The 22,534-nt window shown below is 49.6% G+C and overlaps 1 protein-coding gene across 3 annotated transcripts; it reads left to right on the top strand.

Moving 5' to 3' along the window:
* The first annotated feature begins 125 nt into the window (after positions 1 to 125).
* On the top strand, positions 126 to 20,610 carry LOC144135439 (uncharacterized). Of its 3 annotated transcripts, XM_077668107.1 has the most exons (5): positions 126 to 299; positions 6,130 to 6,267; positions 10,118 to 10,567; positions 19,153 to 19,501; positions 20,044 to 20,610. In XM_077668107.1, the coding sequence occupies exons 2-5, from the start codon at positions 6,174 to 6,176 to the stop codon at positions 20,360 to 20,362; spliced, it is 1,212 nt and encodes a 403-aa protein (XP_077524233.1). In that variant the 5' UTR covers positions 126 to 299; positions 6,130 to 6,173; the 3' UTR covers positions 20,363 to 20,610. The 3 variants fall into 3 exon arrangements, with proteins under 3 accessions (XP_077524233.1, XP_077524231.1, XP_077524232.1); XM_077668105.1 differs by lacking the exon at positions 126 to 299 and having other exon boundaries at positions 5,826 to 6,267; XM_077668106.1 differs by lacking the exon at positions 126 to 299 and having other exon boundaries at positions 5,828 to 6,267; positions 19,225 to 19,501.
* The last annotated feature ends 1,924 nt before the right edge of the window (positions 20,611 to 22,534 follow it).

Genomic DNA, 22,534 nt, shown 5'->3' on the forward strand with positions numbered 1-22,534 from the left:
TTAGCCTTGGTCACATAAACTTATTTGGTGTCTGTCACAATCGTTGTCAATTTCTTAGATACTAAGTTGTAGCACAAACTGGCAATTTTTTTTTGCTCTCAAATAATTTTAGTGGTTGTATTGTCGTTGCGCTGTCTTTCATATCGCATACTAGGTGGCAGCACGGCGCAAAGCGTTGTTTTTGGCGCTGTTTGCTGTTTCGTCTGCCGTCGTCTGCTGCCGCTCTCGACTCGATCGTCGGAAAACGAGTTCGCACCGCATATCTTTCGCTGCAGTTTTGCATGTCCTTTTAAAACCAGGTAAGTAAATTATGACCTTAATTTTGTCCATAAAGCCACGTTTACATGCTGCAGAATGTGAGGCATAGCATAGCCCGAGAGAGATCCGGGTCGGTATCCGTGCGCTACTTTCGCCATCCGGGGTTACTGTAACAGTCTCCTGCATCGGCAACCGACGACTGTCGCGTGTTTCGTGCGCATATGTATGAAAAGCTTTCCGAACTGAATGCAGTCTATTCTCCGCTTCTGCTTTCGCGTTTGAATACCGATCAATCGCAGGTTTGCTGTAGCTGGCGCATCATTGTCTAACTTCCGAGCCTGTCCGAGACATTTTTGCTACAGTCCAGACGCACAAGACCGGATCTGCATTGCTGTGAAAACCTTTGAGGCGCACTATACACTTTGATCGAGAAGGGCGACGCGTCACAGCGAATAAAGAAAAGACGGATGCACACAGCTCGCGGCCAGTGGGTTACGGTCAGGTCAGCAGCCGAAACGCGCCTTTCTGTCTTTCGATTGATAGCGAAGACAGCGCCTAATGTACTCTTGCACGCGGCTTACGCGGAGGAACCGGTAAGTAAACACTCCCTGTGCGCGCGGTGTTGGCGTAACGGCCTTGAGGATTTAAAAAAAAAAAGATAAAAGTAGACAAAGTAAAGAAGGGGCCGGCACAATTTGGGGGGCGGGCGTCCCACCTCGGCATGTGAGCGCCGTGCGAGACCTGTTTAGCGCTGAGCGGGCTGCCCGAACCGCGCCGCGCTTGCCCGAAACTTCCTCGAGCGTCCGCAGTTGCCGGTCGACCGATCGTGGTCGACGTTGCCGGTCAAGCAAGAGCGAACTCTTGTAACCGCTCTCGTCACTCGTCAGTGCATTGTACGTGGTGTGAGCGTCTTCCGAGTCGATGGAAAAACGACGGCGTGAGGTAGGCATAGTGCGTGGGAAATGGGCTTCACAACGCATGCGGATCGAGCCACGGCTTCACGGTGCTTGTGCGCATGGTCGCTGCGGCAGTTCTGTCGAGTGGCAGTGATTCGTATCGTTCACCGGCAGTAGCTGGCTCAAAGAGGGCGCCGTAAGTTTAGGAGAAGTAAGGAGAAGCTTTCGGAGTACCCAGGAGTGCCGCATTTCTCCACGCGCCGCGCCAGCCCTGAAATCGATTACTATAACAATACGCGGGAATAGCGCGGTTACTGATCCGGAGCTCCCGGGTTCGAACCCGACCGCGGCGCCTGCGTTTTTATGGAGGAAAAACGCTAAGGCGCCCGTGTGCTGTGCGATGTCAGTGCACGTTAAAGATCCTCAGTTGGTCGAAATTATTCCGGAGCCCTCCACTACGGCACCTCTTCCTTCCTTCTGCTTTCACTCCCTCCTTTATCCCTTCCCTTAGGGCGCGGCTCAGGTGTCCAACGATATATGAGACAGATACTGCGCCATTTCCTTTTCCCCAAAACCAATTATTATTATTATTATTATTATTATTATTATTATTATTATTATTATTATTATTATTATTATTATTATTATTATTATTATTATTATAGCGCGGGGATATGGGTGATGCTTTCTTATATGTTTCCGGCACAGCGAGCACCGATTTTTCCTGTCCATTCTGAGCTGTCAACCTTAATGGTGCTGATACAGGTGTTGCTTGCACAAGGCAGCCCCTTCTGCCCACTGACGTCATCGGGGCAGGGGACGCGCGGCGACGTGTGTCGCTCTAATCGGTTGGGACAGCGATTTTTTAAAATTTTCTAAATTATAGGTTCCACTCAAAGTTTTCAAATTTTGCTCAAACGCCCGCAAAGATCACATCTACAGGTCTGTTACACTAGAACATGTCCATCGAAATTATTTCAGGGTCCATTTAAAAATACTCCTTCATACGGCAGATGACAATGTCAGAGTGCTATACGCACTCTGGCACGGGTCAGCCCGGTATTGCACAGCCTCCGGGATCAGCTCGGGGCCTATTAGCGCGCGACGTCTTTTCTTTCTATCTTTACTCTCCTATCCTTTAACTCTTCTACTTTCAGCACACGGCAGCGAGCGTGGCTCGTCTTGAGACAGTAGGCAGGCCCGTGCGCTTTCCTTTCTTCCTGTCAACAACAGCAGCAGACATTGAAAATTGGTTTTTGGGGAAAGGAAATGGCGCAGTATCTCTCTCACATATTAGTGGGCACCCGAACATTGCTTTAAGAGAAGAAATAAGGAAGGGAGTGAGAGAAGAAAGGAAGAAAGCGGTACCGTAGTGGAGGGCTCCGGAACAGTTTCGACCACCTGGAGATTTTTAACGTGCACTGACATCGCACAGCACATGGGCTCCGTAGCGTTTCGCCTCCATAAAAACGCAGCCGCCGCGGTCGGGTTCGAAGCCGGGTGCTCCGGATCAGTAGTCGAGCGCCCTAACCACTGAGCCACCGCGGCGGGCAACAATTCCTAATCCGAAACTAAAGTACAGTTCTTTTGCAACTGCATGGCAGAACTTGCTAATAATAATAATTGGTTTTGGGGGAAAGGAAATGGCGCAGTATCTGCCTCATATCTCGTTGGACACTTGAACCGCGCCGTAAGGGAAGGGATAAAGGAGGGAGTGAAAGAAGAAAGGAAGAAAGAGGGGCCGCAGTGGAGGGCTCCGGAATAATTTCGACCACCTGGGGATCTTTAACGCGCACTGACATCGCACAGCACACGGGCGCCTTAGCGTTTTTCCTCCATAAGAACGCAGCCGCCGCGGTCGGGTTCGAACCCGGGAACTCCGGATCAGGCTCAAAAGCAGCGCATAGCGCGCCGAATGGGCCAATTGGCTTCTTCACGAAAACTGAACGATTTGATTAGTCGCTGTAAGGAAAGAGTTTCAAACCAGATGATAGTTAGCGTCTTTCGTGTGCTCTGTTGTCCTTGTTGCTCTGGCCGTATTTATTTTAATTGCGCTCTCCTTTTACATCGTTTGGACGCCTCGATTCTGAACACTCGAAAGGCATGGCCTGGTACGTGGGTTTTAGGATTCCAGGCTGCGCATAGGTCATGGGAGAAGTCGTGCACTGTATACACGAATACGCCTAGACGGGAGTAAAAAGGGAGTGAAGTCATCTAGCGCACTCCATTTTATGAAAGAGAGTGCGCTAGAAGGTATCTTCCTTCCTTTCAACTCCTTTCTGCTCAGGGTGTAGTGGAAGGCTGCGGATTAATTTCCACCACCTGGCACTGCACAGCACACGGGCTTCACCCTCTCAGCCCCGCCGCGGTGGCTCAGTGGTTAGGGCGCTCGACTACTGATCCGGAGTTCCCGGGCTCGAACCCGACCGCGGCGGCTGCGTTTTTATGGGAGGAAAAACGCTAAGGCGCCCGTGTGCTGTGCGATGTCAGTGCACGTTAAAGATCCCCAAGTGGTCGAAATTATTCCGGAGCCCTCCACTACGGCACCTCTTCCTTCTGCTTTCACTCCCTCTTTTATCCCTTCCCTAACGGCGCGGTTCAGGTGTCCAACGATATATGAGACAGATACTGCGCCATTTCCTTTCCACCAAAAACCAATTATTATTATTATCTACTCTCAGCACGCGGCAGCGAGCGTGGCTCGGCTTGAGCCAGTAGGCAGGCCCGTGCGCTTTCCTTTCTTTCTTCCTGTCAACAACAACAGCAGCAGACAATAAAATTGAAAATTGGTGTTTGGGGAAAGGAAATGGCGCAGTATCTCTCTCACATATCGGTGGGCACCCGAACCGCGCCGTTAGAGAAGGGATAAGGAAGGGAGAGAAAGAAGAAAGGAAGAAATCGGTGCCGTAGTGGAGGGCTCCGGAACAATTTCGACCCCCTGGAGATCTTTAACGTGTCCCGACATCGCACAGCACACAGGCTCCGTAGCGTTTCGCCTCCATAAAAACGCAGCCGCAGCGGTCGGGTTGGAACCCGGGAACTCCGGATCAGTAGCCGAGCGCCCTTACCACTGAGCCACCGCGGCGGGCAACAATTCCTAATCCGAAACTAAAGTACAGTTCTTTTGCAACCGCATGGCAGAACTTGCTGATAATAATAATTGGTTTTTGGGGAAATGGCGCAGTATCTGCCTCATATATCGTTGGACACCTGAACCGCGCCGTAAGGGAAGGGGTAAATGAAGGAGTGAAAGGAAGAAAGAGGTGCCGCAGTGGAGGGCTCCGGAATAATTTCGACCACCTGGGGATCTTTAACGCGCACTGACATCGCACAGCACACGGGCGCCTTAGCGTTTTTCCTCCATAAGAACGCAGCCGCCGCGGTCGGGTTCGAACCCGGGAACTCCGGATCAGGCTCAAAAGCAGCGCATAGCGCGCAGAATGGGCCAATTGGCTTCTTCATGAAAACTGAACGATTTTATTAGTCGCTGTAAGGAAAGAGTTTCAAACCAGATGATAGTTAGCGTCTTTCGTGTGCTCTGTTGTCCTTGTTGCTCTGGCCGTATTTATTTTGCGCTCTCCTTTTACATCGTTATATATAATTGGTTTTTTTTGGGGGGAAAGGAAATGGCGCAGTATCTGTCTCATATATCTTTGGACACCTGAACCGCGCCGTTAGGGAAGGGATAAGGGAGGGAGTGAAAGAAGAAAGGAAGAAAGAGGTGCCGTAGTGGAGGGCTCCGGAATAATTTCGACCACCTGGGGATCTTTCACGTGCACTGACATCGCACAGCACACGGGCGCCTTAGCGTTTTTCCTCCGTCTGGACGCCTCGATTCTGAACACTCGAAAGGCATGGCCTGGTACGTGGGTTTTAGGATTCCAGGCTGCACATAGGTCATGGGAGAAGTCGTGCACTGTATACACGAATACGCCTAGACGGGAGTAAAAAGGGAGTGAAGTCATCTAGCGCACTCCATTTTATGAAAGAGAGTGCGCTAGAAGGTATCTTCCTTCCTTTCAACTCCTTTCTGCTCAGGGTGTAGTGGAAGGCTGCGGATTAATTTCCACCACCTGGCACTGCACAGCACACGGGCTTCACCCTCTCAGCCCCGCCGCGGTGGCTCAGTGGTTAGGGCGCTCGACTACTGATCCGGAGTTCCCGGGCTCGAACCCGACCGCGGCGGCTGCGTTTTTATGGGAGGAAAAACGCTAAGGCGCCCGTGTGCTGTGCGATGTCAGTGCACGTTAAAGATCCCCAAGTGGTCGAAATTATTCCGGAGCCCTCCACTACGGACCTATTTGTTCCTCTCTTCTTTCACTCCCTCCTTTATCCCTTCCCTTACGGCGCGGTTCAGGTGTCCAACGATATATGAGACAGATACTGCGCCATTTCCTTTCCACCAAAAACCAATTATTATTATTATTATTATTATTATTATTATTATTATAGCTCGACGATGGGCTGAGTCTTTAAAATTTCTGCATTGTGTTGTTAACTCTTCTTGCCGGACCTCTTCAAATGATTATCTAATCCCAGCTATACCATCTAAAACTAGAAGTCACCACAGGCTAAATATCACTCCTTATTTTGCCCTTACGAACACATTTAAGTACAGTTTCTTTCCGCGTGTAATCGAATGCTGGAATTCTTCACCTGGTCGTACGCGCTCTTTTCCCTTAAAACTGTTTTTTAGAGGCTATTGAATAGTAATGCCTTTTCTTGCATATGTTTTTTTTCTCTACTCACATTGTCTCTGCTGTTCGCCATTGTTGTGTCGTTTTGTTTACACCCACCCCTGCAATAGCCCAATAGGGCTGCAGTATGTACAAATAAAATAAAATAAAAATACCGGCCTCGGGATTCGATCCCGCGACGTTGGTCTTAGCAGCCAAGCCTGGAATGCACTAAATCCAGAATGGTTTTTCAATGGGCAGCTGCCGATACCTTTATGGCGCATCATATCGCGTTCCAGGTGCTGGCCATCTGGTACGAGCGCCACCTCCCGAGCATCCAGCGATGAAACCCGTGCCTTCGACGAGGGCCGCGACGCTGTGCTGTGCCTGCGTGCTCGCCCTTGGTCCCGCCGCCCAGGCCCTTCTCTTCCAGAAAGGTATATAATTAAAGTACTCGTCTCGTCGCGAGCGCTTGAGTTCTGCCGACAAAAGTATAGTGCCAGCCTACCTTGCTGATTTTTTTTTATGGCACAAGAGCATCTGTGGCCAAATAGCGTCATGGCACAAGGTAGGTTTTTTTGTACAGGGTAAGGTCAAAGACCCATTTTCCAAGCATTTCACCCTAAAGAAGCCGAGCACCAGACCAGGGGAAAGCTTGTACCCGTTGTATCACCGGTGGGTACCCGGCGGCACGGTGGATCGAGCCCCGCACCTCCCGCATGCGAGGCGGATGCTCTAACCACTAGGCCACCGCTGAGGAGACGGTCTACCTTGGTATAGTCAGTGGTGCTCCTTCCGGGCCATTTTCCCTGTTTCAGGAAGTTCTCGGCACAAAATTGATCCTGGAGGGACAGGGGAATCTTCACGAGTTTTCATAGAACTTCAGGAATTAGCAGGGAAATGCGGGTAATTTTTATGCCTAAATATAATTTTGGACAAAAATAAAGCTGAGTCACGCCCTGGACAACACAGAAAATAAAGGAGAGAGAGCGACGCAGTCGACAGCAGTGCGGAAAGCCTTACGTCCACCTTAGAGCGCTCTTAAAGCACAATAGCTGTTATTACTGCTATTGACCAATTAATTGAGATGCGAAAAAGATTCCGAGATAAGGCCGATACAGTGATCAGCCAGCTGAGCCCCACGTGTTGTCGTTTTGCCGACGGTGCGAACGCACTATGGTTGCATCGTTGTTGATTAGTAATCTGACGTTATATTGATTTAATTTAACGCAGATGGCATGCCAACAGAAAGAACATGATCACGAGCACTCGCAACAAACCTATTGAAGGTTGAAGTCCACAGAATATGACAGGTGTTTCAGGGAGACCCGCCATTAATTTTGAACAAGAGGCGAATCAAGTTAGCTATGTATAGTAGGATACAACTTAAATAGACAGCAGTTGCTAACACTGGTCATGGTCCGTGGCGCCCTGTATTACTCCGCTGACCAATTACAAAGCAGTGAACAAAATCAGGTTTTTAATGTTTGGCTCTACCAAGCAAGCCAGAAGCGTCAAAATTATTGAGCATATATAATTTCGTCTCTTCATTGCCTTCGTCCCTGTGCAGCCGATCGTCGCCATACACGAAAAAGTCAGCTCTTTCGAGAGACAATGAGACTATACGCAGCCTGTGCTAAAATTTGCCGTGCCGATCGCAGCGCCGTGACACAGCCTAGCGATAGGAGCACGCAGTTTCTGGTGCACCCGTAGTGCTTTTCCGCGGCATTTCGTTCAAGCTTAATTCCTCTCTGTCGAAGCCAGACATGGCATATGCGTCAACTAGCTGGACTATACGTTGTAAGGAACTATATAGGCAGGGAATGGTATTAGACAAACGCGCTGGGGAACTTGCGCTGAAGTTTGTGGTGCCGATTAAAGCGCCATAACACACTGCCTAGCGAGAAGAGCAAGCAGTTTTGGGTAGTACTCTTAGTACATTTCCGCGCCACCTTCAGGCGCTTATTGGCGTGAGCCTCCGCGCTCTGTCGAAGGCGCACGTGCCGTGCGTCAGCTATCTGTACTACGCCCAGGGAAGCTAGGCAATGAATGCTGTCAGCCAAACGCGGGTATCTAATCGCGCAGAATGTGTTCTCGCGTATGCAGCGGCCCAAGCGGCTGACGAAAGCAGTTTTGAGTCACCGAATGGAACAACTGCAGTGCCACCTTGGCAGCGCATGTTCCCCATGGGTCATAATAGAGATATTTAGCCTACCGGAAACGTACTAGAGGATACGTATATACCTGCTTTACCCAAGGGAGCTGCGCATGCGCAGTGGCAAATGCTTGGCCGGGTAGGACCACTGCGCGTAGGCGGTATGCTAAATCTCCCTAACGTGGCGTCGCGTTTTTAGGCGCTGGTTGGAACGATGTCAGCGCCTCCTGGGCACTGCAGGTTGTATATTCTTACATAAGAGGCTGAGCAGCGGAGTGTGTGGCATGCAAGAGTGCTCCTACACGGCCATTTCTTGTCGTGCGATTTCTTCTCTTCGGCCATTTCTTCTCTGTACCTGGCCACACATCTAAGCCCGGTGGCGCAAATAACAAAGAGTGCAGAAATAAACACCGAACCAAGTTCGTTGAATGTGCCAGCTCAATTGCGTACAACATTCTGTTGTCACGAGGAAAAAGCTACGTTGGCCAAAGCGGTATAGGTGTCTGAACGACCGCCTCCGGGAGCATTGTGACGACGTGTCTGAAAAGAGAGGCGGATCTCGTGACGCACACTGCAGGAAATGTAAGCCTGATGACAACAGTGCAGATAAAAATGGTGAATCGGATCAGGTTTCCACGTGCCAGCCCCTCTGCCAAGACTGCACTGTTATTTCCAAAAAAAAACAGATGTAAATTGACTCGCGAAATTATTGAAGCCGAAATGATATATTGTTTAGGCTGCTCTTGCGTATCGATAGCTCTTACCCACAAGGAACCTTTGTACAGCCTTCTTGATTTTTAATAAGATAGCGCGAGCGTCGACCAAACTGCTGGTCAGCGCCTTATAACGGCGATAAGCGTGTAACACGGCGAGAGTTCGCGCACGCCCACGTCGTCTGCTGCGCTGTTCCGGTCATGAGCACACACGCCCTGCCACAATATATCTGCTCGCAAAGAAAAGCGGCGGCTGCGTTTTTTATGGAGGAAAAACGCTAAGCCGCCCGCCCGTGTGCTGTGCGATGTCAGTGCACGTTAAAGATCGCCAGGTGGTCGAAATTATTCCGGCTCTCTCCACTACGGCACCTCTTTCTTCCTTTCTTCTTTCACTCCCTCTTTTATCCCTTCCCTTACGGCGCGGTTCAGGTGTCCAACGATATGAGACAGATCCTGCGCCATTTTCGTTCCCCAAAAATCAATTATTATTATTATTATTATTATTAAAGAACATGAGGGCAATAAAGCACATGCGCATGACTAAGAGGTGACACTGAGATGTGCTTTCCCTCTCTTTTTCCTATTATGGGAGGCCGCGGGCGTTGGCGAATCACGGTTAGGATAAGAAAAATAAAAGGAAAATAATTCAGCAGCACGTGGAAACCATTGACTGGAATGCGAACCTTCTGGCGTGTGCTGTGCGATGTCAGTGCACGTTAAAGATCCCGAGGTGGTCGAAATTATTTTGGAGCCCTCCACTACGGTACCTCTTTTCTCCTTTCTTCTTTTATTCCCTCCTTTATACCTTCCCTTACGGCGCGTTTCAGGTGTTCAACGATGTATGAGACAGATACTGCGCCATTTCCTTTCCCTCCTAAAAAATCAAACCAATTTGAGCAACCCTCTGCGATGTGGGAACACAAACCAACCAGATCTTTAATCAGTCTCTCAGGGTCTAGACGGTATAAAAAAAACATCGCAACTTTCAAACTTCTCAGTGTCACATCTTAGTCATGCGCATGTTCCCGGCTGCCCGCCGGTATTTAGCCTACATATATTGCGGCAGGGCGTGTGTCCTCGTGATCGGAACAGCGTAGCAGACGCTCTCCCTTCGTGCGCGTGCGCGAATCTGTCGTCGTGTTGCACGCTTATCGCCGTCACAAGGCGCTTTGTCGACGCTCGCACTATATTCCGCCGCGCATGCGTGATGTTGGTCATGCTATACCTATATATTCCGGGGCGAGGTTCCAAATAAACAGTTTGTAAGTCGGCGCTCGTGTCTCGTCATTTCTTTCCTTGGGCAACATTTTTCTTTCTTTTTTTCTCTGCCCACTCTAACATATGTCCTCGTCCTGTGCGCGTTGTCCAGTCCTGCCATCTGGCTGCCAAAAAAGCCGCCACTTCCGCCTCTCTTTCCAGCCGCTCCGGGCCAGAAGCCAAACACCGGAGGCAACTACCTGGACTCCCCGCGAGCCCCACCACGCCACTCTCCGCAGTTCCTCGGCGCCGCTGTATACACGCTGTCTCAACCAAGCGGCGGACTCGGGGATGACGTGATCCCCAGCCTTGAATATTCTCCCAAGAAGACGAGCAAGCCTTTCGCCCTCGCCCCCGGCGCGGCGTCCACGGTCTACGCGGACGCGGCGGCGGTGCTGTCGAAGCTGGACCTCCCGAGCAGGACGACTCTGCTCACCGCGTTCAGCGCGGGTCTTCTGGGAGCCCTGCCGTGCCCGGAGTCCCTCGCTCTCCCGGACGACGTGCCTTCGACGGCGCGCAAGAAGCCGCGGGCGTTGTTCTCCAGGCCGCGCGACAAAGGGCGTCGTGGCAGTAGAAGACATCGTCGAAGGGTTGGACCAGACAAGGTGCCTGGTACGCGCAGCTCCTCTGGTCGTGTTCTTTGCTCTTAGCGAAACGGAACCATGAAAGAGGGGTTCCTTGTGGTTGAAATGAGAAGCTGCAGCTATCTGTCACAAGAAGTACTCTGGTTTGGGCTAATTGGTTCATAACTGTAGGTGAACAAGGAACAAGGAACAAAGGAACAAGGACAATACAGGCACAAGAACACAACAGGACAGGCGCCTGTCCTGTTGTGTTCTTGTGCCTCTCTTGTTTTTGTTCCTTTCGCGCCGTCCTGACATCAACTACAGTCTGTCACAAGGTGGACACGTTAAGCGTTCTGTTGCGAAGGGCGAGGTTTATTTATTTATTATTTATCATTATTTATGGGTTGGCTCCAAGGAGCGGCGCCGCGCTCGCTGGGAAGAACAGTGTACCCCACAATAGGCTGCGGCACACGGCTGCAGTGATGGCAGTTCCGGGCAGATATAGCATGTCGGCGAGGATGGCATTAGGGCAACGCGAGCGTAGCAGAGGGCAGCAGAAAGTTACTAGGTGGGCGGATGAGATTAAGAAGTTTGCGGGGGGTACGGTGGCCGCAGCTGGTAAAGGGCAGGGTTTATTGGAAAAACAAGGAAGAGGCATTTGCCCTGCAGTGGGCGTAGTCAGGCTGATGATGAGGATGATGATGAGCAGCTGTTCAGGGTCAGCGACGGCGCCAGGGAATTTGTAGTGGGTTGGCGAGGTGAAGGTGGAGGGGAATTAAATTTTAGATAGACATGACGCCTCTGGCATTGCTGCGTATTATTATAAAATAAAACTCCTAGGCGATCCTCGGTGGATAGTTTGAATGCTTTAGCATTTTCTGTTGTACCTTCGCCCTAAGGGTAGGATGCCATAACCTTCATGATTTAATGCCCATATATGCATAATTAGCCATTCTCTACATTCATAGATCTCTGGGAGTCTTCCTATTACTCCTGGCGCAGTGGTGCAGGGGTTAAGCGATGCGCCACTGCCCCGGCAAACGGCTGTTTCAAACACAGGCACCAGCGGATTTGGATTGGAAAACGTTTATTGTCAGCGTTGAACCCTAGTGGGCACTATACTAGATGGTTTCGAGCCCATCGCTCTCGACAACCTTGTGAGCCGACTCAGTGGCCTGGACTTGCGTCAACGTTTCCGAGCTGGCCAGTATAGCCTCCCACCGCTCTAGAGAAGGGCCTGGTTGCAGGTCCGCCGGTGGCGGCGCCTTTTTGCAACTCCATAGAATGTGGTTGTATCCGGCTATCTCGCCGCATCCTTTGCAAGTCGGATTGTGTTGCGTTGGATCCATGTGTGCTAGTCTCGATGGGCTAAAGAAGGCTCGCGTCTGGAGCCGACGCCACGTTGCCTCCTGGCTTTTGTCGAGCTTTTTGCCTGGTAGCGGATAGATCCTCCTTTCCAGTTTAAACTGATTGGAGTAGTCATGAAAGGATATTAATGCATCTCTCGTGAAATTTGGGGACTCAACCCGGCTCACTGCTCGGCTGACATGACCTCGAGCTATAATGTGAGCCAACTCGTTTCCCTGTTCCCCGAGTGTGCCGGCACCCATATTAGTACCACCTCTCGTTGGTCCCAGTCTTGATGTCTTAGGATTTGTTCTGCCTCCTGGGAGATCATAGCCCGCGCGAAATTGTTTATAGCCACCTTGGAGTCGCTAACTATGATGACTGCTTTGATGCTGGCCATTGCCATGGCGATAGCCGCCTCCTCCACTGTCCCCGAGTTTATTTATTTACTTATTTAACAAATACTGCAGGCCCTAAGTGGGCCCTAGCAGGAGGGGCGAAAAAAAAATACAGCATTCTGAATATGAATTAATCGCGCAAAACATAAGTAAGCAAAATACAACGAGACATGTTCAACTCTAACAAGAAAACATACATAAATAGACGCCAACAATTTCTCAAGAGAATCAATGGACAAGATGACATCAGAAGGCAGCTTGTTCCATTCCTCAGTAGTGCGTGGGTGAAAAGAACACTTAAACGTATTAATATTAGCTTGATATGGTGTTAAAGAATGTGCATGATGATGTCTTGTGGGACGAGTTGTAAGGGGCGCAAGGTTAAGTTCCGAACTCATGGCGAGTTTGTTGTTTTTCAGCAGAAATAGAAATTTTAGTCTGTGGATTTTCGTGTGTATTTGCAGCTGTGGGATGGCATTTTCTTTCATTAAAATGGAAGGAGAGTCAGGTGTGCGATATTTAGAAAAGATGAAGCGCACGGCTTTCCACTGTACAGCCTCCAATGCCTCAATGTTCTTCCTGGTATAAGGACCCCAGACTGTACAAGCATGCTCTAGTTTGGGTCTTATGAGGCTGCAGTATGCTAACTGCTTTATCCGGGAAGGAACGTTTTTAAGTTTGTGGCGAAGAAGCCCAAGTTTTCTGTAGGAGGATGAGCATGTATTATCAATATGACTGTTCCAACTTCGATTATTAGTTATGGTAACACCGAGGTATTTATATTCCTTAACTTCTACAAGGGGATGCGGTGGAAGGGTGTAGGAAAATGAGTGTACAATTTTTTGTTGGCGATTTTCACAAAAACTATAGTCGCGGCATTAAGCTGCATATCCCAATTACAGCACCATGTGTCAATTTTCTGGAGGGTAGTTAAGGAGGACTTGGTCTTCAGGGCTGTTGATTTCGTTGAACAAAATGCAATCATCAGCAAAGAGTCTAATCTGGACCGATTGAGATAAAAGAGTAAAAATATCATTTTTATATATTAGAAATAACAACGGGCCTAGTACACTACCTTGTGGAACGCCTGAAGTAACTAGTAAAGAATTTGATTGATAACCGTCAATGCCAACAAACTGTACACGGTTGGTGAGATATGACGAAACCCGCGTGACCACAAAATTAGGAAGACCAATTAGTTCAAGTTTATATATTAGTTTAGCATGACACAACATAAAAAGCTTTTGAAAATCTAAAAAAAATGGCGTCGACCTGCGCTGAGTGGTTAAGGACTGTTGCAAAGCTTTTAATAACTCGTGTTAATTGGATCACAGTGGATAAACCTTCCCTAAATCGATGTTGAACAGAAGTAAGTACACCATTGTCATCTAGAAATTTGGTTATGTAGTTAGCTGAAATATGTTCTGCCTATTTACAACATGTGCAAGTGGGTGAAATGGGACGGTAGTTAGCAACAAGTGTCATGCCACCCTTTTTAGGCAGAGGCACAACACAAGCTGTCCTCAGCTGCCGCGGTGGCTGAGTGGTTATGGCGCTCGGCTGCTGGCCCGAAAGACGCGGGTTCCATCCCGGCCACGTCGGTTGAATTTCGACGGAGGCGAAATTCTAGACGCCCGTGTGCTGTGCGATGTCAGTGCACGTTAAAGAACCCCAGGTGGTCGAAATTTCCGGAGCCCTTCACTACGGCGTCTCTCATAGCCTGAGTCGCTTTGGGACGTTAAACCCCCATAAAACAAACCAAACCAAACAAGCTGTCCTCCAGTCGGAAGGCAGTCTTCCTGTTGCAAACGACGTGCGAAATGTTATTGAAAGAAATTTAGAAATAACTTCTGCATAACGACGCAGAAATACGTTGGGGAATTTATCCGGACCAGAAGTGGATTTAGTTTTAAGATGTAACAACAGTGAAGTTAATCCGAGCAATGATACAATGTCTGTATCAGGAAAACAAAATGCATCACTACGGAACCTACATTGATTTGGATTTGAAAATACACTATGTAAGTGCCTATTAAAGTGTTCAGCAGTGCTAGTTTTGTCAACAAGGATTGCACCCTCATGCATAATTCGGTTAGTGGACTCTTTCTTTTCTGCTAAATAGTTCCAATTTTTTTTTGTGGGGGGGGGGGGGGGGGGAGTCATGAATAAAGTCCGGTAGTGTGTGCTCAAAGTAGTACCGTTTCGCATTCTTAATTTATTCAGTAAGGTTCGGTTTGTGAGTTTGAATTATGGATCGAGTGGTTCCTCTTTGTTTAAACCGTTCAATTTTCCTTGTAAGATGCACTGTGTTTCGATTGATCCAATTATTTGTTTGGCGCATTTTCTTCACTATCGTAGGAAAAAAAACTGTCTATGCAGTGGAAGCAAATATTTTAAAACCTTTCCCACAATTCATCAACGTCAGAACTATCAAAAAAGTCAATGCAGTACTAAAAGTAATCTAGCACACTTTAGTCGCTTGCGGTTGAAAAAATCCTTGAAAGGCACTATCATAGCGATAGGTTTTTTGTTCGCATCATGCACAGGAAATGTAACGTAGGCCATACTGTGATCAGAGAAGCCGCATTCTACCGCCACTGATAAATTTTGAATGCAACGACTTACGAATACAAGATCAAGCACAGATGCAGAATCACCTTGCACACGTGTTGGTTCTCTAACAACTTGTTGCAGGTCACGACAAAGCATTATATTACATAAATTATTAGCAGTGTGCACCATAGCCTGAGAAAAAGGTGGGTAATCCCAGTCGATTCCTGGCAGATTAGACTCTCGCCGGTATGATTCTGTCACCCTTGAATTTGGAAGTATGATCAGCAAGGTCGTTTAGCAATAGTACTGGTGAATCTGGAGGTCGATAAGCTGCACAAACTAGGTAGGACTGACTGCAGCAGGTTGCTTTTAAAGAAATACTTTCATGGCCAGCAATTTCCTTTAGTTTGATAGCGCAACAGCCATGTTCTTTGTTTTGACCGAACCGACCGTTAATGTTCCACTCGAGTCGTTCACACCCAACGACCACAAAGGAGTCGCCTCCTTCGTATTCCGCGGCGTCTACATAGGCTTTGTATTCCAAGCCTTCTAGCTTGGCTTCAAGGACCTTGCTCTTGCTCTCCTCCTGCCTTTGTGAAAAGCTGGGTAATAATAATAAATAATAATTGGTTTTGTGGGAAAGGAAATGGCTCAGTATCTGTCTCATATATCGTTGGACACCTGAACCGCGCCGAAAGGGAAGGGAGGGAGTGAAAGAAGAAAGGAAGAATGAGGTGCCGTAGTGGAGGGCTCCGGAATAATTTCGACCACCTGGGGATCTTTAAGCCCCGCCGCGGTGGCTCAGTGGTTAGGGCGCTCGACTACTGATCCGGAGTTCCCGGGTTCGAACGCGACCGCGGCGGCTGCGTTTTTATGGAGGAAAAACGCTAAGGCGCCCGTGTGCTGTGCGATGTCAGTGCACGTTGAAGATCCCCAGGTGGTCTAAATTATGCCGGAGCCCTCCACTACGGCACCTATTCTTCCTTTCTTCTTTCACTCCCTCCTTTATTCCCTCCCTTACGGCGCGGTTCAGGTGTCCAAAGATATATGAGACAGATACTGCGCCATTTCCTTTCCCCAAAAAACCAATTATTATTATTATCTTTAACGTGCACTGACATCGCACAGCACGCGGGTGCCTTGGCGTTTTTCCTCCGTAAAAACGCAGCCGCCGCGGTCGGGTTCGAACCCGGGAACTCCGGATCAGTAGCCGAGCGCCCTAACCACTGAGCCACCGCGGCGGGTAAAAAAAAAAAAAAAAAAGCTGGGTACCTGTTTTTTTTTCGGAATTGGTTTAGTAGTGAGTAATTTTCTCACTTCGGTCGGTAATTTTGCCTGCGCGTTTCTTTCCGGGATTCTGTCATGTATAGTCCTAGTTTGCTCAGGTTCATCCTCCCCGGGGGTGAGGTTGCAAGCCTCCTTAATTGCGCAAATATATGTGCCTCGCATATTTCCGTGGTGGTGGTGTAGATCCCCAGCTTAAGGAGTTTCCCGTAGGTGTGCAGTAGGGCAGCCCCAAGGCTGCTTTATACGCCTGCCTTATGATACCGTCTATTTTGTTCTTTTCCGCCAGCTCTAGCTTGAGGCAGGGGATGGCGTATACTATTCCGATTATTACAAAAGCCTGAACCATTCGGCAGAGATCTTTGGCTCCCCGTCTTTTGTATAGCTATTCGCCTTATCAGCCTGGTTGTCATGTTAATTGTCGACTTAAGTCTGTTTATTGTTTCTGCGTTCTTTCCATTGTCCTGCATTATCAGTCCTGGGACCCTGATTTTGTCCACTCTGGCTACCGGTGTCTCATTTACCGGTACTAGAATGTCTCCTGCGTTGGTATCGCGATTACTCGCCCCCCGCATCACCAGAAGTTCGGATTTGCTTGGCGAGCGTTTTAACTCTGCCCATTCTGCGTATTCCTGGACAATATCGATCGCCTGTTGGAGATTTTGTTCTATTTCCCCATCGTTGCCTGTGTGCGTCCATATTATGTCGTCCGCATATAGCGTATGGTTTATCCCTTCGACACTCTTCAAGTAGTGGCGGTAGGTTCTTCAACGCCAGGCTGAACAAGAAACGAGAGAGCACTGAACCCTGCGGGGTGCATGCCCTCGTCTCCTAGCTTAACAGTTTCGGACTTGATTTCTCCTAGATTAATTTCTGCTGTTCTTTCGGTTAGAAAGTCCCTAACATAATCGTAGGTCCGCTTTCCAGGGGCAGTCTCCTCCAGACTAATTAGTATTACCTCGTGTTTGACGTTATCAAAGGCTTTATGTAGGTCGAGGCCCCAGTATAGTTTTGGCGCCCCATTTGTTGGGCGGGTCTATGATGTCTGCTTTGAGCTGGAGCATGACGTCCTGCGTGGACAACTTGCTCCTAAAGCCTAGCATCGTTTCAGAATATTCCTCCCTTTCCTCTGCGTATTCCTGGAGTCTGTTCAGTATTACACGCTCCATCAGCTTCCCCAGGCATACGACGTTAGTGATATCGACCTGAGGTTGCCCACTTCAAATTTCTTCCCGGGTTTTAGAATAAGGATCACTTTGGCGCGTTTCCATTTAGGTAGTCTGTGACTGCCGTGACCGGGACTATAACTAGGTTCCTTAGCATATTTTGTTGGTTACCCAATCTGCCCTTGCCGCCGACGTGGTTCTTAGTTGACTCATTGCTCTCCATACCTCCGCTATCGAGATGTCCTCATCTAGTTCTGCGTTCTCTGCACCTCGGTAAGCTGGAGATGAACGCCGTTTGCCTGTGTTAAGGCACCTGCTCTTCAGTTCCTCTGTCAGGTCCGCGGCCGTTCCATGGTATTTGTGAACCAATCGCTTCAGCTGCACTTGTGACTTAATTTGTCCTGGGTCTAGCAAGTGGCGAAGGAGAGGCACCAGTGCGGCTGGGGAGACCCAGGTTGCTTTTCAAGGGCAGCTTCTCGTTACCAGTGATTAACTGCCACCTGCCGCCGTGGGCAGTTTGCTTAGTCAGGTGGGCATGCAGGTTTCCATATGCCAAGGTAAGCAGGTTGTGATGACGTCAGGCGTGACGGCGGTCGCCATTCCCGCTTGCACAGACTGTTATAATGCATTAACGAACAAAATGCTGCGGTATAGAGCATCATGCACACGCTTGCCAGCAAGGAGGCCTAATACAGGCTGCATTACCAGGTGACGTCTTCCTTTTCGGCTATAAAAGCAGCACTCTGCTACTTTTTCTATGCCCCAGTGAATTTTTGGGGTGACGGCCGCCACCCCTCGCCTCCCCTTGGGGCCGTCCCTGCACAGGTTTACAGGACTTTTCGTTTGCATTTCCTGAAAAATTTGGCTTATGCTGTTAAATGGAAGACATATATCTACTGGGGTATACAGCAGAAACGGTGGAGGTGTTTTCCTTTTCTGGAGTGGGTAGCGGGGGGGGGGGGGGGGGGGATGATGGGGAAATGTGTTGCACGTCAGCACGAGGGGAGAACTTGGTGGACATGACGGATAAAGTCCATCATGTGCCGCCACAAGTTCAACGAAGGCGCGCCGAGCAATTCAGTTTCGTTGATAATGAGCAGTGCATACTTTGGGGAGGAACAATAGCGCAAGAAAGCTCCTAGCTGCCAAAAGCTATGCACCATCTTGCCCGTCTACAAGTTTTGTTACAGAGCCGAGGTTTGTGGTAATCTGAGAAGTCGTCGCTTTCCTTTACGCCGCGATTCAACCGATACACATCTACACCCCAGCCTGCCCTCTCGCATCGGGATAATACGCTCTAACGGGTATCTCAAACTCGTCCACTGTACTTACCGCTATCTGCACTATATATAGGGCAACCCCGCGGCCACCTTCGGTGCAAATACTGCGGGGGTTACCCTAGTGACTCTCATGCGCGTTGGTAGTGCATACACGTTCAAACCACCTTCACCCAGCCACTTCAGGGAACGCCTATGTGGTGGACGAGCTATAGCTCACTCCACCCTACCCGCTTCTGAGTTGACGGAGTTCTCAGTGTCGTAACAAACTACAGCGAGGTTGCACTTAATAAAATTCCTAAGTGTAGTGTGTAGACCATGTCACCTTGTGGAGTAATCGCAACCTGCTCACCGGATTGTGAGCATACTGACCATCCTGGCAGATGCCTGTTTGATCGATCGCGAGAGATTGCTCGATAAGAGCAACCTGGGTCGCGCAAGCACCGCCGGTGGCAGCACCTGCCATCGCAGAGCAGTGGCGCCTCCCTTAACCGCTGCACCACTGCGGAAGGAGTGGTGCGAACACTCCCAGGGACCTATGAATGTGAAGTTGAGAATGAGCAATTCCGCATATATGGGCATTGAATTAACGCTATCGCGTCGCAGCCTTAAGACGGAGAAGTGTCTGCGCCAGTTTCGTTACCGTCGATCCCCACCGGCCGTCCGCGGCCGGCACAGTGCCGACGGTGGTCGATCCCGACAGCCTGGGTCTCCTGCTGGGCGCCTGCGGGTTCGCCGCGGCGGCCAGCGCTCGCAGCGGCGACAGCGTGGCGCTGAAGCTGGTGCAGGCGGTGCTGGACAAGAGTCACCGCGTCCTGCTGGACGTGGCCGGCAAGATGCCCAACCTGGTGCCCCGCATGGACGCCCAGGAGTGCCTCAAGAGGACAGTGTGCGAGGCGCACAACAAGCCCGGACGCTACGGGCTCATCGGCATCGCGCTCCAGTTTTTCTTCCCGTGAGTGTGTTCTCCTCCTCCCCCCGCTTCGTTTCGAAATATTTTGCCCAAAAGAACCACTTTCTTCGGGGCGAAGAAGTGACACGATATAGCTGTACCGACAGCCATGACCCGCCGCGGTGGCTCAGTGGTTAAGGCGCTCGTCTATACTGAGCCGGAGTACCCGGGCTCGAACCTGGCCGCGGTTCAGTGCTGGTTCTGCAGGTTATGATTTGCTTCAGTGCTCTAGCTCTGATGTCCCAGTCAGATACAACAAAAGAATGAGATGCCCCTCAAAGGAGCTCCTCCAGCCAATGGCGTCGACCGATTTTCAAGACTCCACAATTAATGCGATGAAACCGTGGTCAATTCCCTTTCGTTTAATACCCCGCGCGTTGTCATGCTAGAAGGTCCGAGGGTATTACCACCGCGTCATCAGAACAGCTCGACGCCATTGGCTGGAGGAGGGGCATTTGCCGCTTTGCTGTTGAGTTCTATTTGACTATAGCAATACGCGACACTTCACGGTGTGCACGCCGCCGTGGCTTGCGTCTTCTCCGCAGGCCCTTCCGGCCGGGCGACGCCGACGGGACGCGCATGTCTCCACTGCAGCTGGCGGCGCGCTACGGCCGCGACCCGAGCGCCGACTGCGGCCGCCAGTACGACGGCTGCTTCCTGGACCTGCTGCAGACCATGCAAGGCGCCGTCGACTACTTCCTGCGCCGGCAACAGAAGCAGCAGCTGGCATCAGCGGGCACCAGACCGCTGACGCTCATGGGGCTCCTTTCCAGCATTGGCGGACAGCAGCAGTCACGTCCTCCTGTCGTCTGGGACTCTAGCGGCTACGGAGTGGTCGAGCCCATTACCGCCCCTCCGCCATAGCCGCAGCGGCGGACGAAGACGACGATGCACCGCGCTGGGTCTACCCTCCTGACACTGAGTGCTACCACGGGATCCGGTTTTGTGCATATTGTGCGAGTGTTACGTTTCAACCATGCGACGTCGGCGTGCGGTAAGAGACTGTGAGGAACTTGTAACCGTGACTCGAGATGGCAGACCGGTGGCTGGCCACTGGAACTCTGTGGGGCACTGCTCCTGCGGCTCTGATGACTCCCCACTGTGCCATTAGTTTTGTGTGTGTGTGTGTGTGTGGGGGGGGGGGGGGGTGGAGGTAACGAGACGCGTGAACGCTCTCGGCGCCTGCCAAGAATTTGAAGCCATGGATATTGGTTTTTATGTAGAGAACGGCTCGCCACAGGCGCTCATAAACGCTGTTTTGCATGTCACTTGAAGCGCCTGCACTGCAGCATGAGGAGAAAGTCCACGCTGCAGTCATGGCACAGGGTATAGTAGTAGTAGTAATATTTAAGAAACTTTACTGAGGACACAACGCAAGGTACTAACCACTATACGATCACAGCGTTTTGCCTCCATAAAAACGCGGCCGACCGCGTTTTTATGGAGGCAAAACGCTAAGGCGCCCGTGTGCTGTGCGATGTCAGTGCACGTTAAAGATCCCCAGGTGGTCGAAATTATTCCGGAGCCCTCCACTACGGCACCCCTTTCTTCCTTTCTTCTTTCACTCCCTCCCTTATCCCTTCCCTTACGGCGCGGTTCAGGTGTCCAACGATATACGAGACAGATACTGCGCCATTTCCTTTCCCCAAAAACCAATTATTATTATTATTATTAGGACTACTGCAATAGGCACAAAGTATGTCGGCTTACACGGGGCTCTCGAATTCCGATTGGCACAGCGCATGCAAACCACTTATTTTTATCGAGCTCGATATTTCTTGAATACGGCTATACAGCAGCAGTTTACGAATATTTTGCGGGCGCTAAATTTCGCGAAGTTGCTGGCTCTTTAGTGTTCATCATCGCCAGCCTGACTACGCCCACTGCAGGCTTCTCTCAATGTCTCTCCAATTAACCCTGTCCTTAATTGGAGCGACACAGGAGAGGCCTTTGCCCTGCAGCGGGCGTCGTCAGGCTGATGATGACGACTTCCACGTGACAGTGTCGCACAGGTATTTTATGTGTGTACAACTGGTATCGGAGCAAGGACAAACTTTAGTGGACGTAATACTGTACTTAAAAGCATGTCTGACCTCAGTTCCCGTGTCATAACTCACTGTATGGTAAACTCGAAGGGCGCAAAGACCAGGGGAGTATATAAGGGAGGGAGGGGGGTGTCGTCGTCTTTTTACCTGAAAGTTTTCAATGTAAAAACTTTAAATATGCGATTTTTTTCCAAGTCTAACTATCTTTTCCAAGAGTGACCCGGCTCCCCTTGGCGAGGGCGCTGTGCAGAACGCCATGCAACATGGCAGCTGGTATTGTGAAACGAACTTAAGTGAGCTTGAATTTCGGATGGCAATTAAACACGCACTGAAGACAGAAACAATGTTGTTTTCTCCGTGTTTTTTTTCCCCCAAAATGGTAAGTCGACATTATCATTTCTGTCCAATTTTTCCGCAAGTTGTTCTCAATTCGAAATGAGAAATTCGAAAGCTTGATCGTCGCGAAAATTGTCCTTCACAGGCTCACAATCTCACAGCAGTCGCAAAACAGTCAAAAAGCCCCGCTCCTATTGGTTGGCACGGTCTGCCGGACATATCGGCCAATAGGAACGGGGCTGTTTGATCCGTTCGTGATAGGTTTGCGATTTGATCGCGATCCGTGATTCGGAACCAAAATAGGAATGTCGTCCGTGTGTGTGCGAATTTGCGTCCAGCACCTACTATATATATATATATATATATATATATATATATATATATATATATATATATATATATATATATATATATATATATATAGTGAAAAGGTCACAACTCGTTCAAATATCTAAATTTATTCACGAACGGTTCCAGACGGTGGATCGTCCTTCATCAGTGTTAAGATTCGACTTAAGCCTAAACCTAGATAATCAAACCAGTTGTGACCTTTTCACTGTGCAAGTTTTCACTGGCCCGCTGAGCAACCCCGACTGCTTGCACTATATATATATATATATATATATATATATATATATATATATATATATATATA

The sequence above is a fragment of the Amblyomma americanum genome, chromosome 5, assembly GCF_052857255.1.
Source record: "Amblyomma americanum isolate KBUSLIRL-KWMA chromosome 5, ASM5285725v1, whole genome shotgun sequence".
Taxonomy (NCBI): domain Eukaryota; kingdom Metazoa; phylum Arthropoda; class Arachnida; order Ixodida; family Ixodidae; genus Amblyomma; species Amblyomma americanum.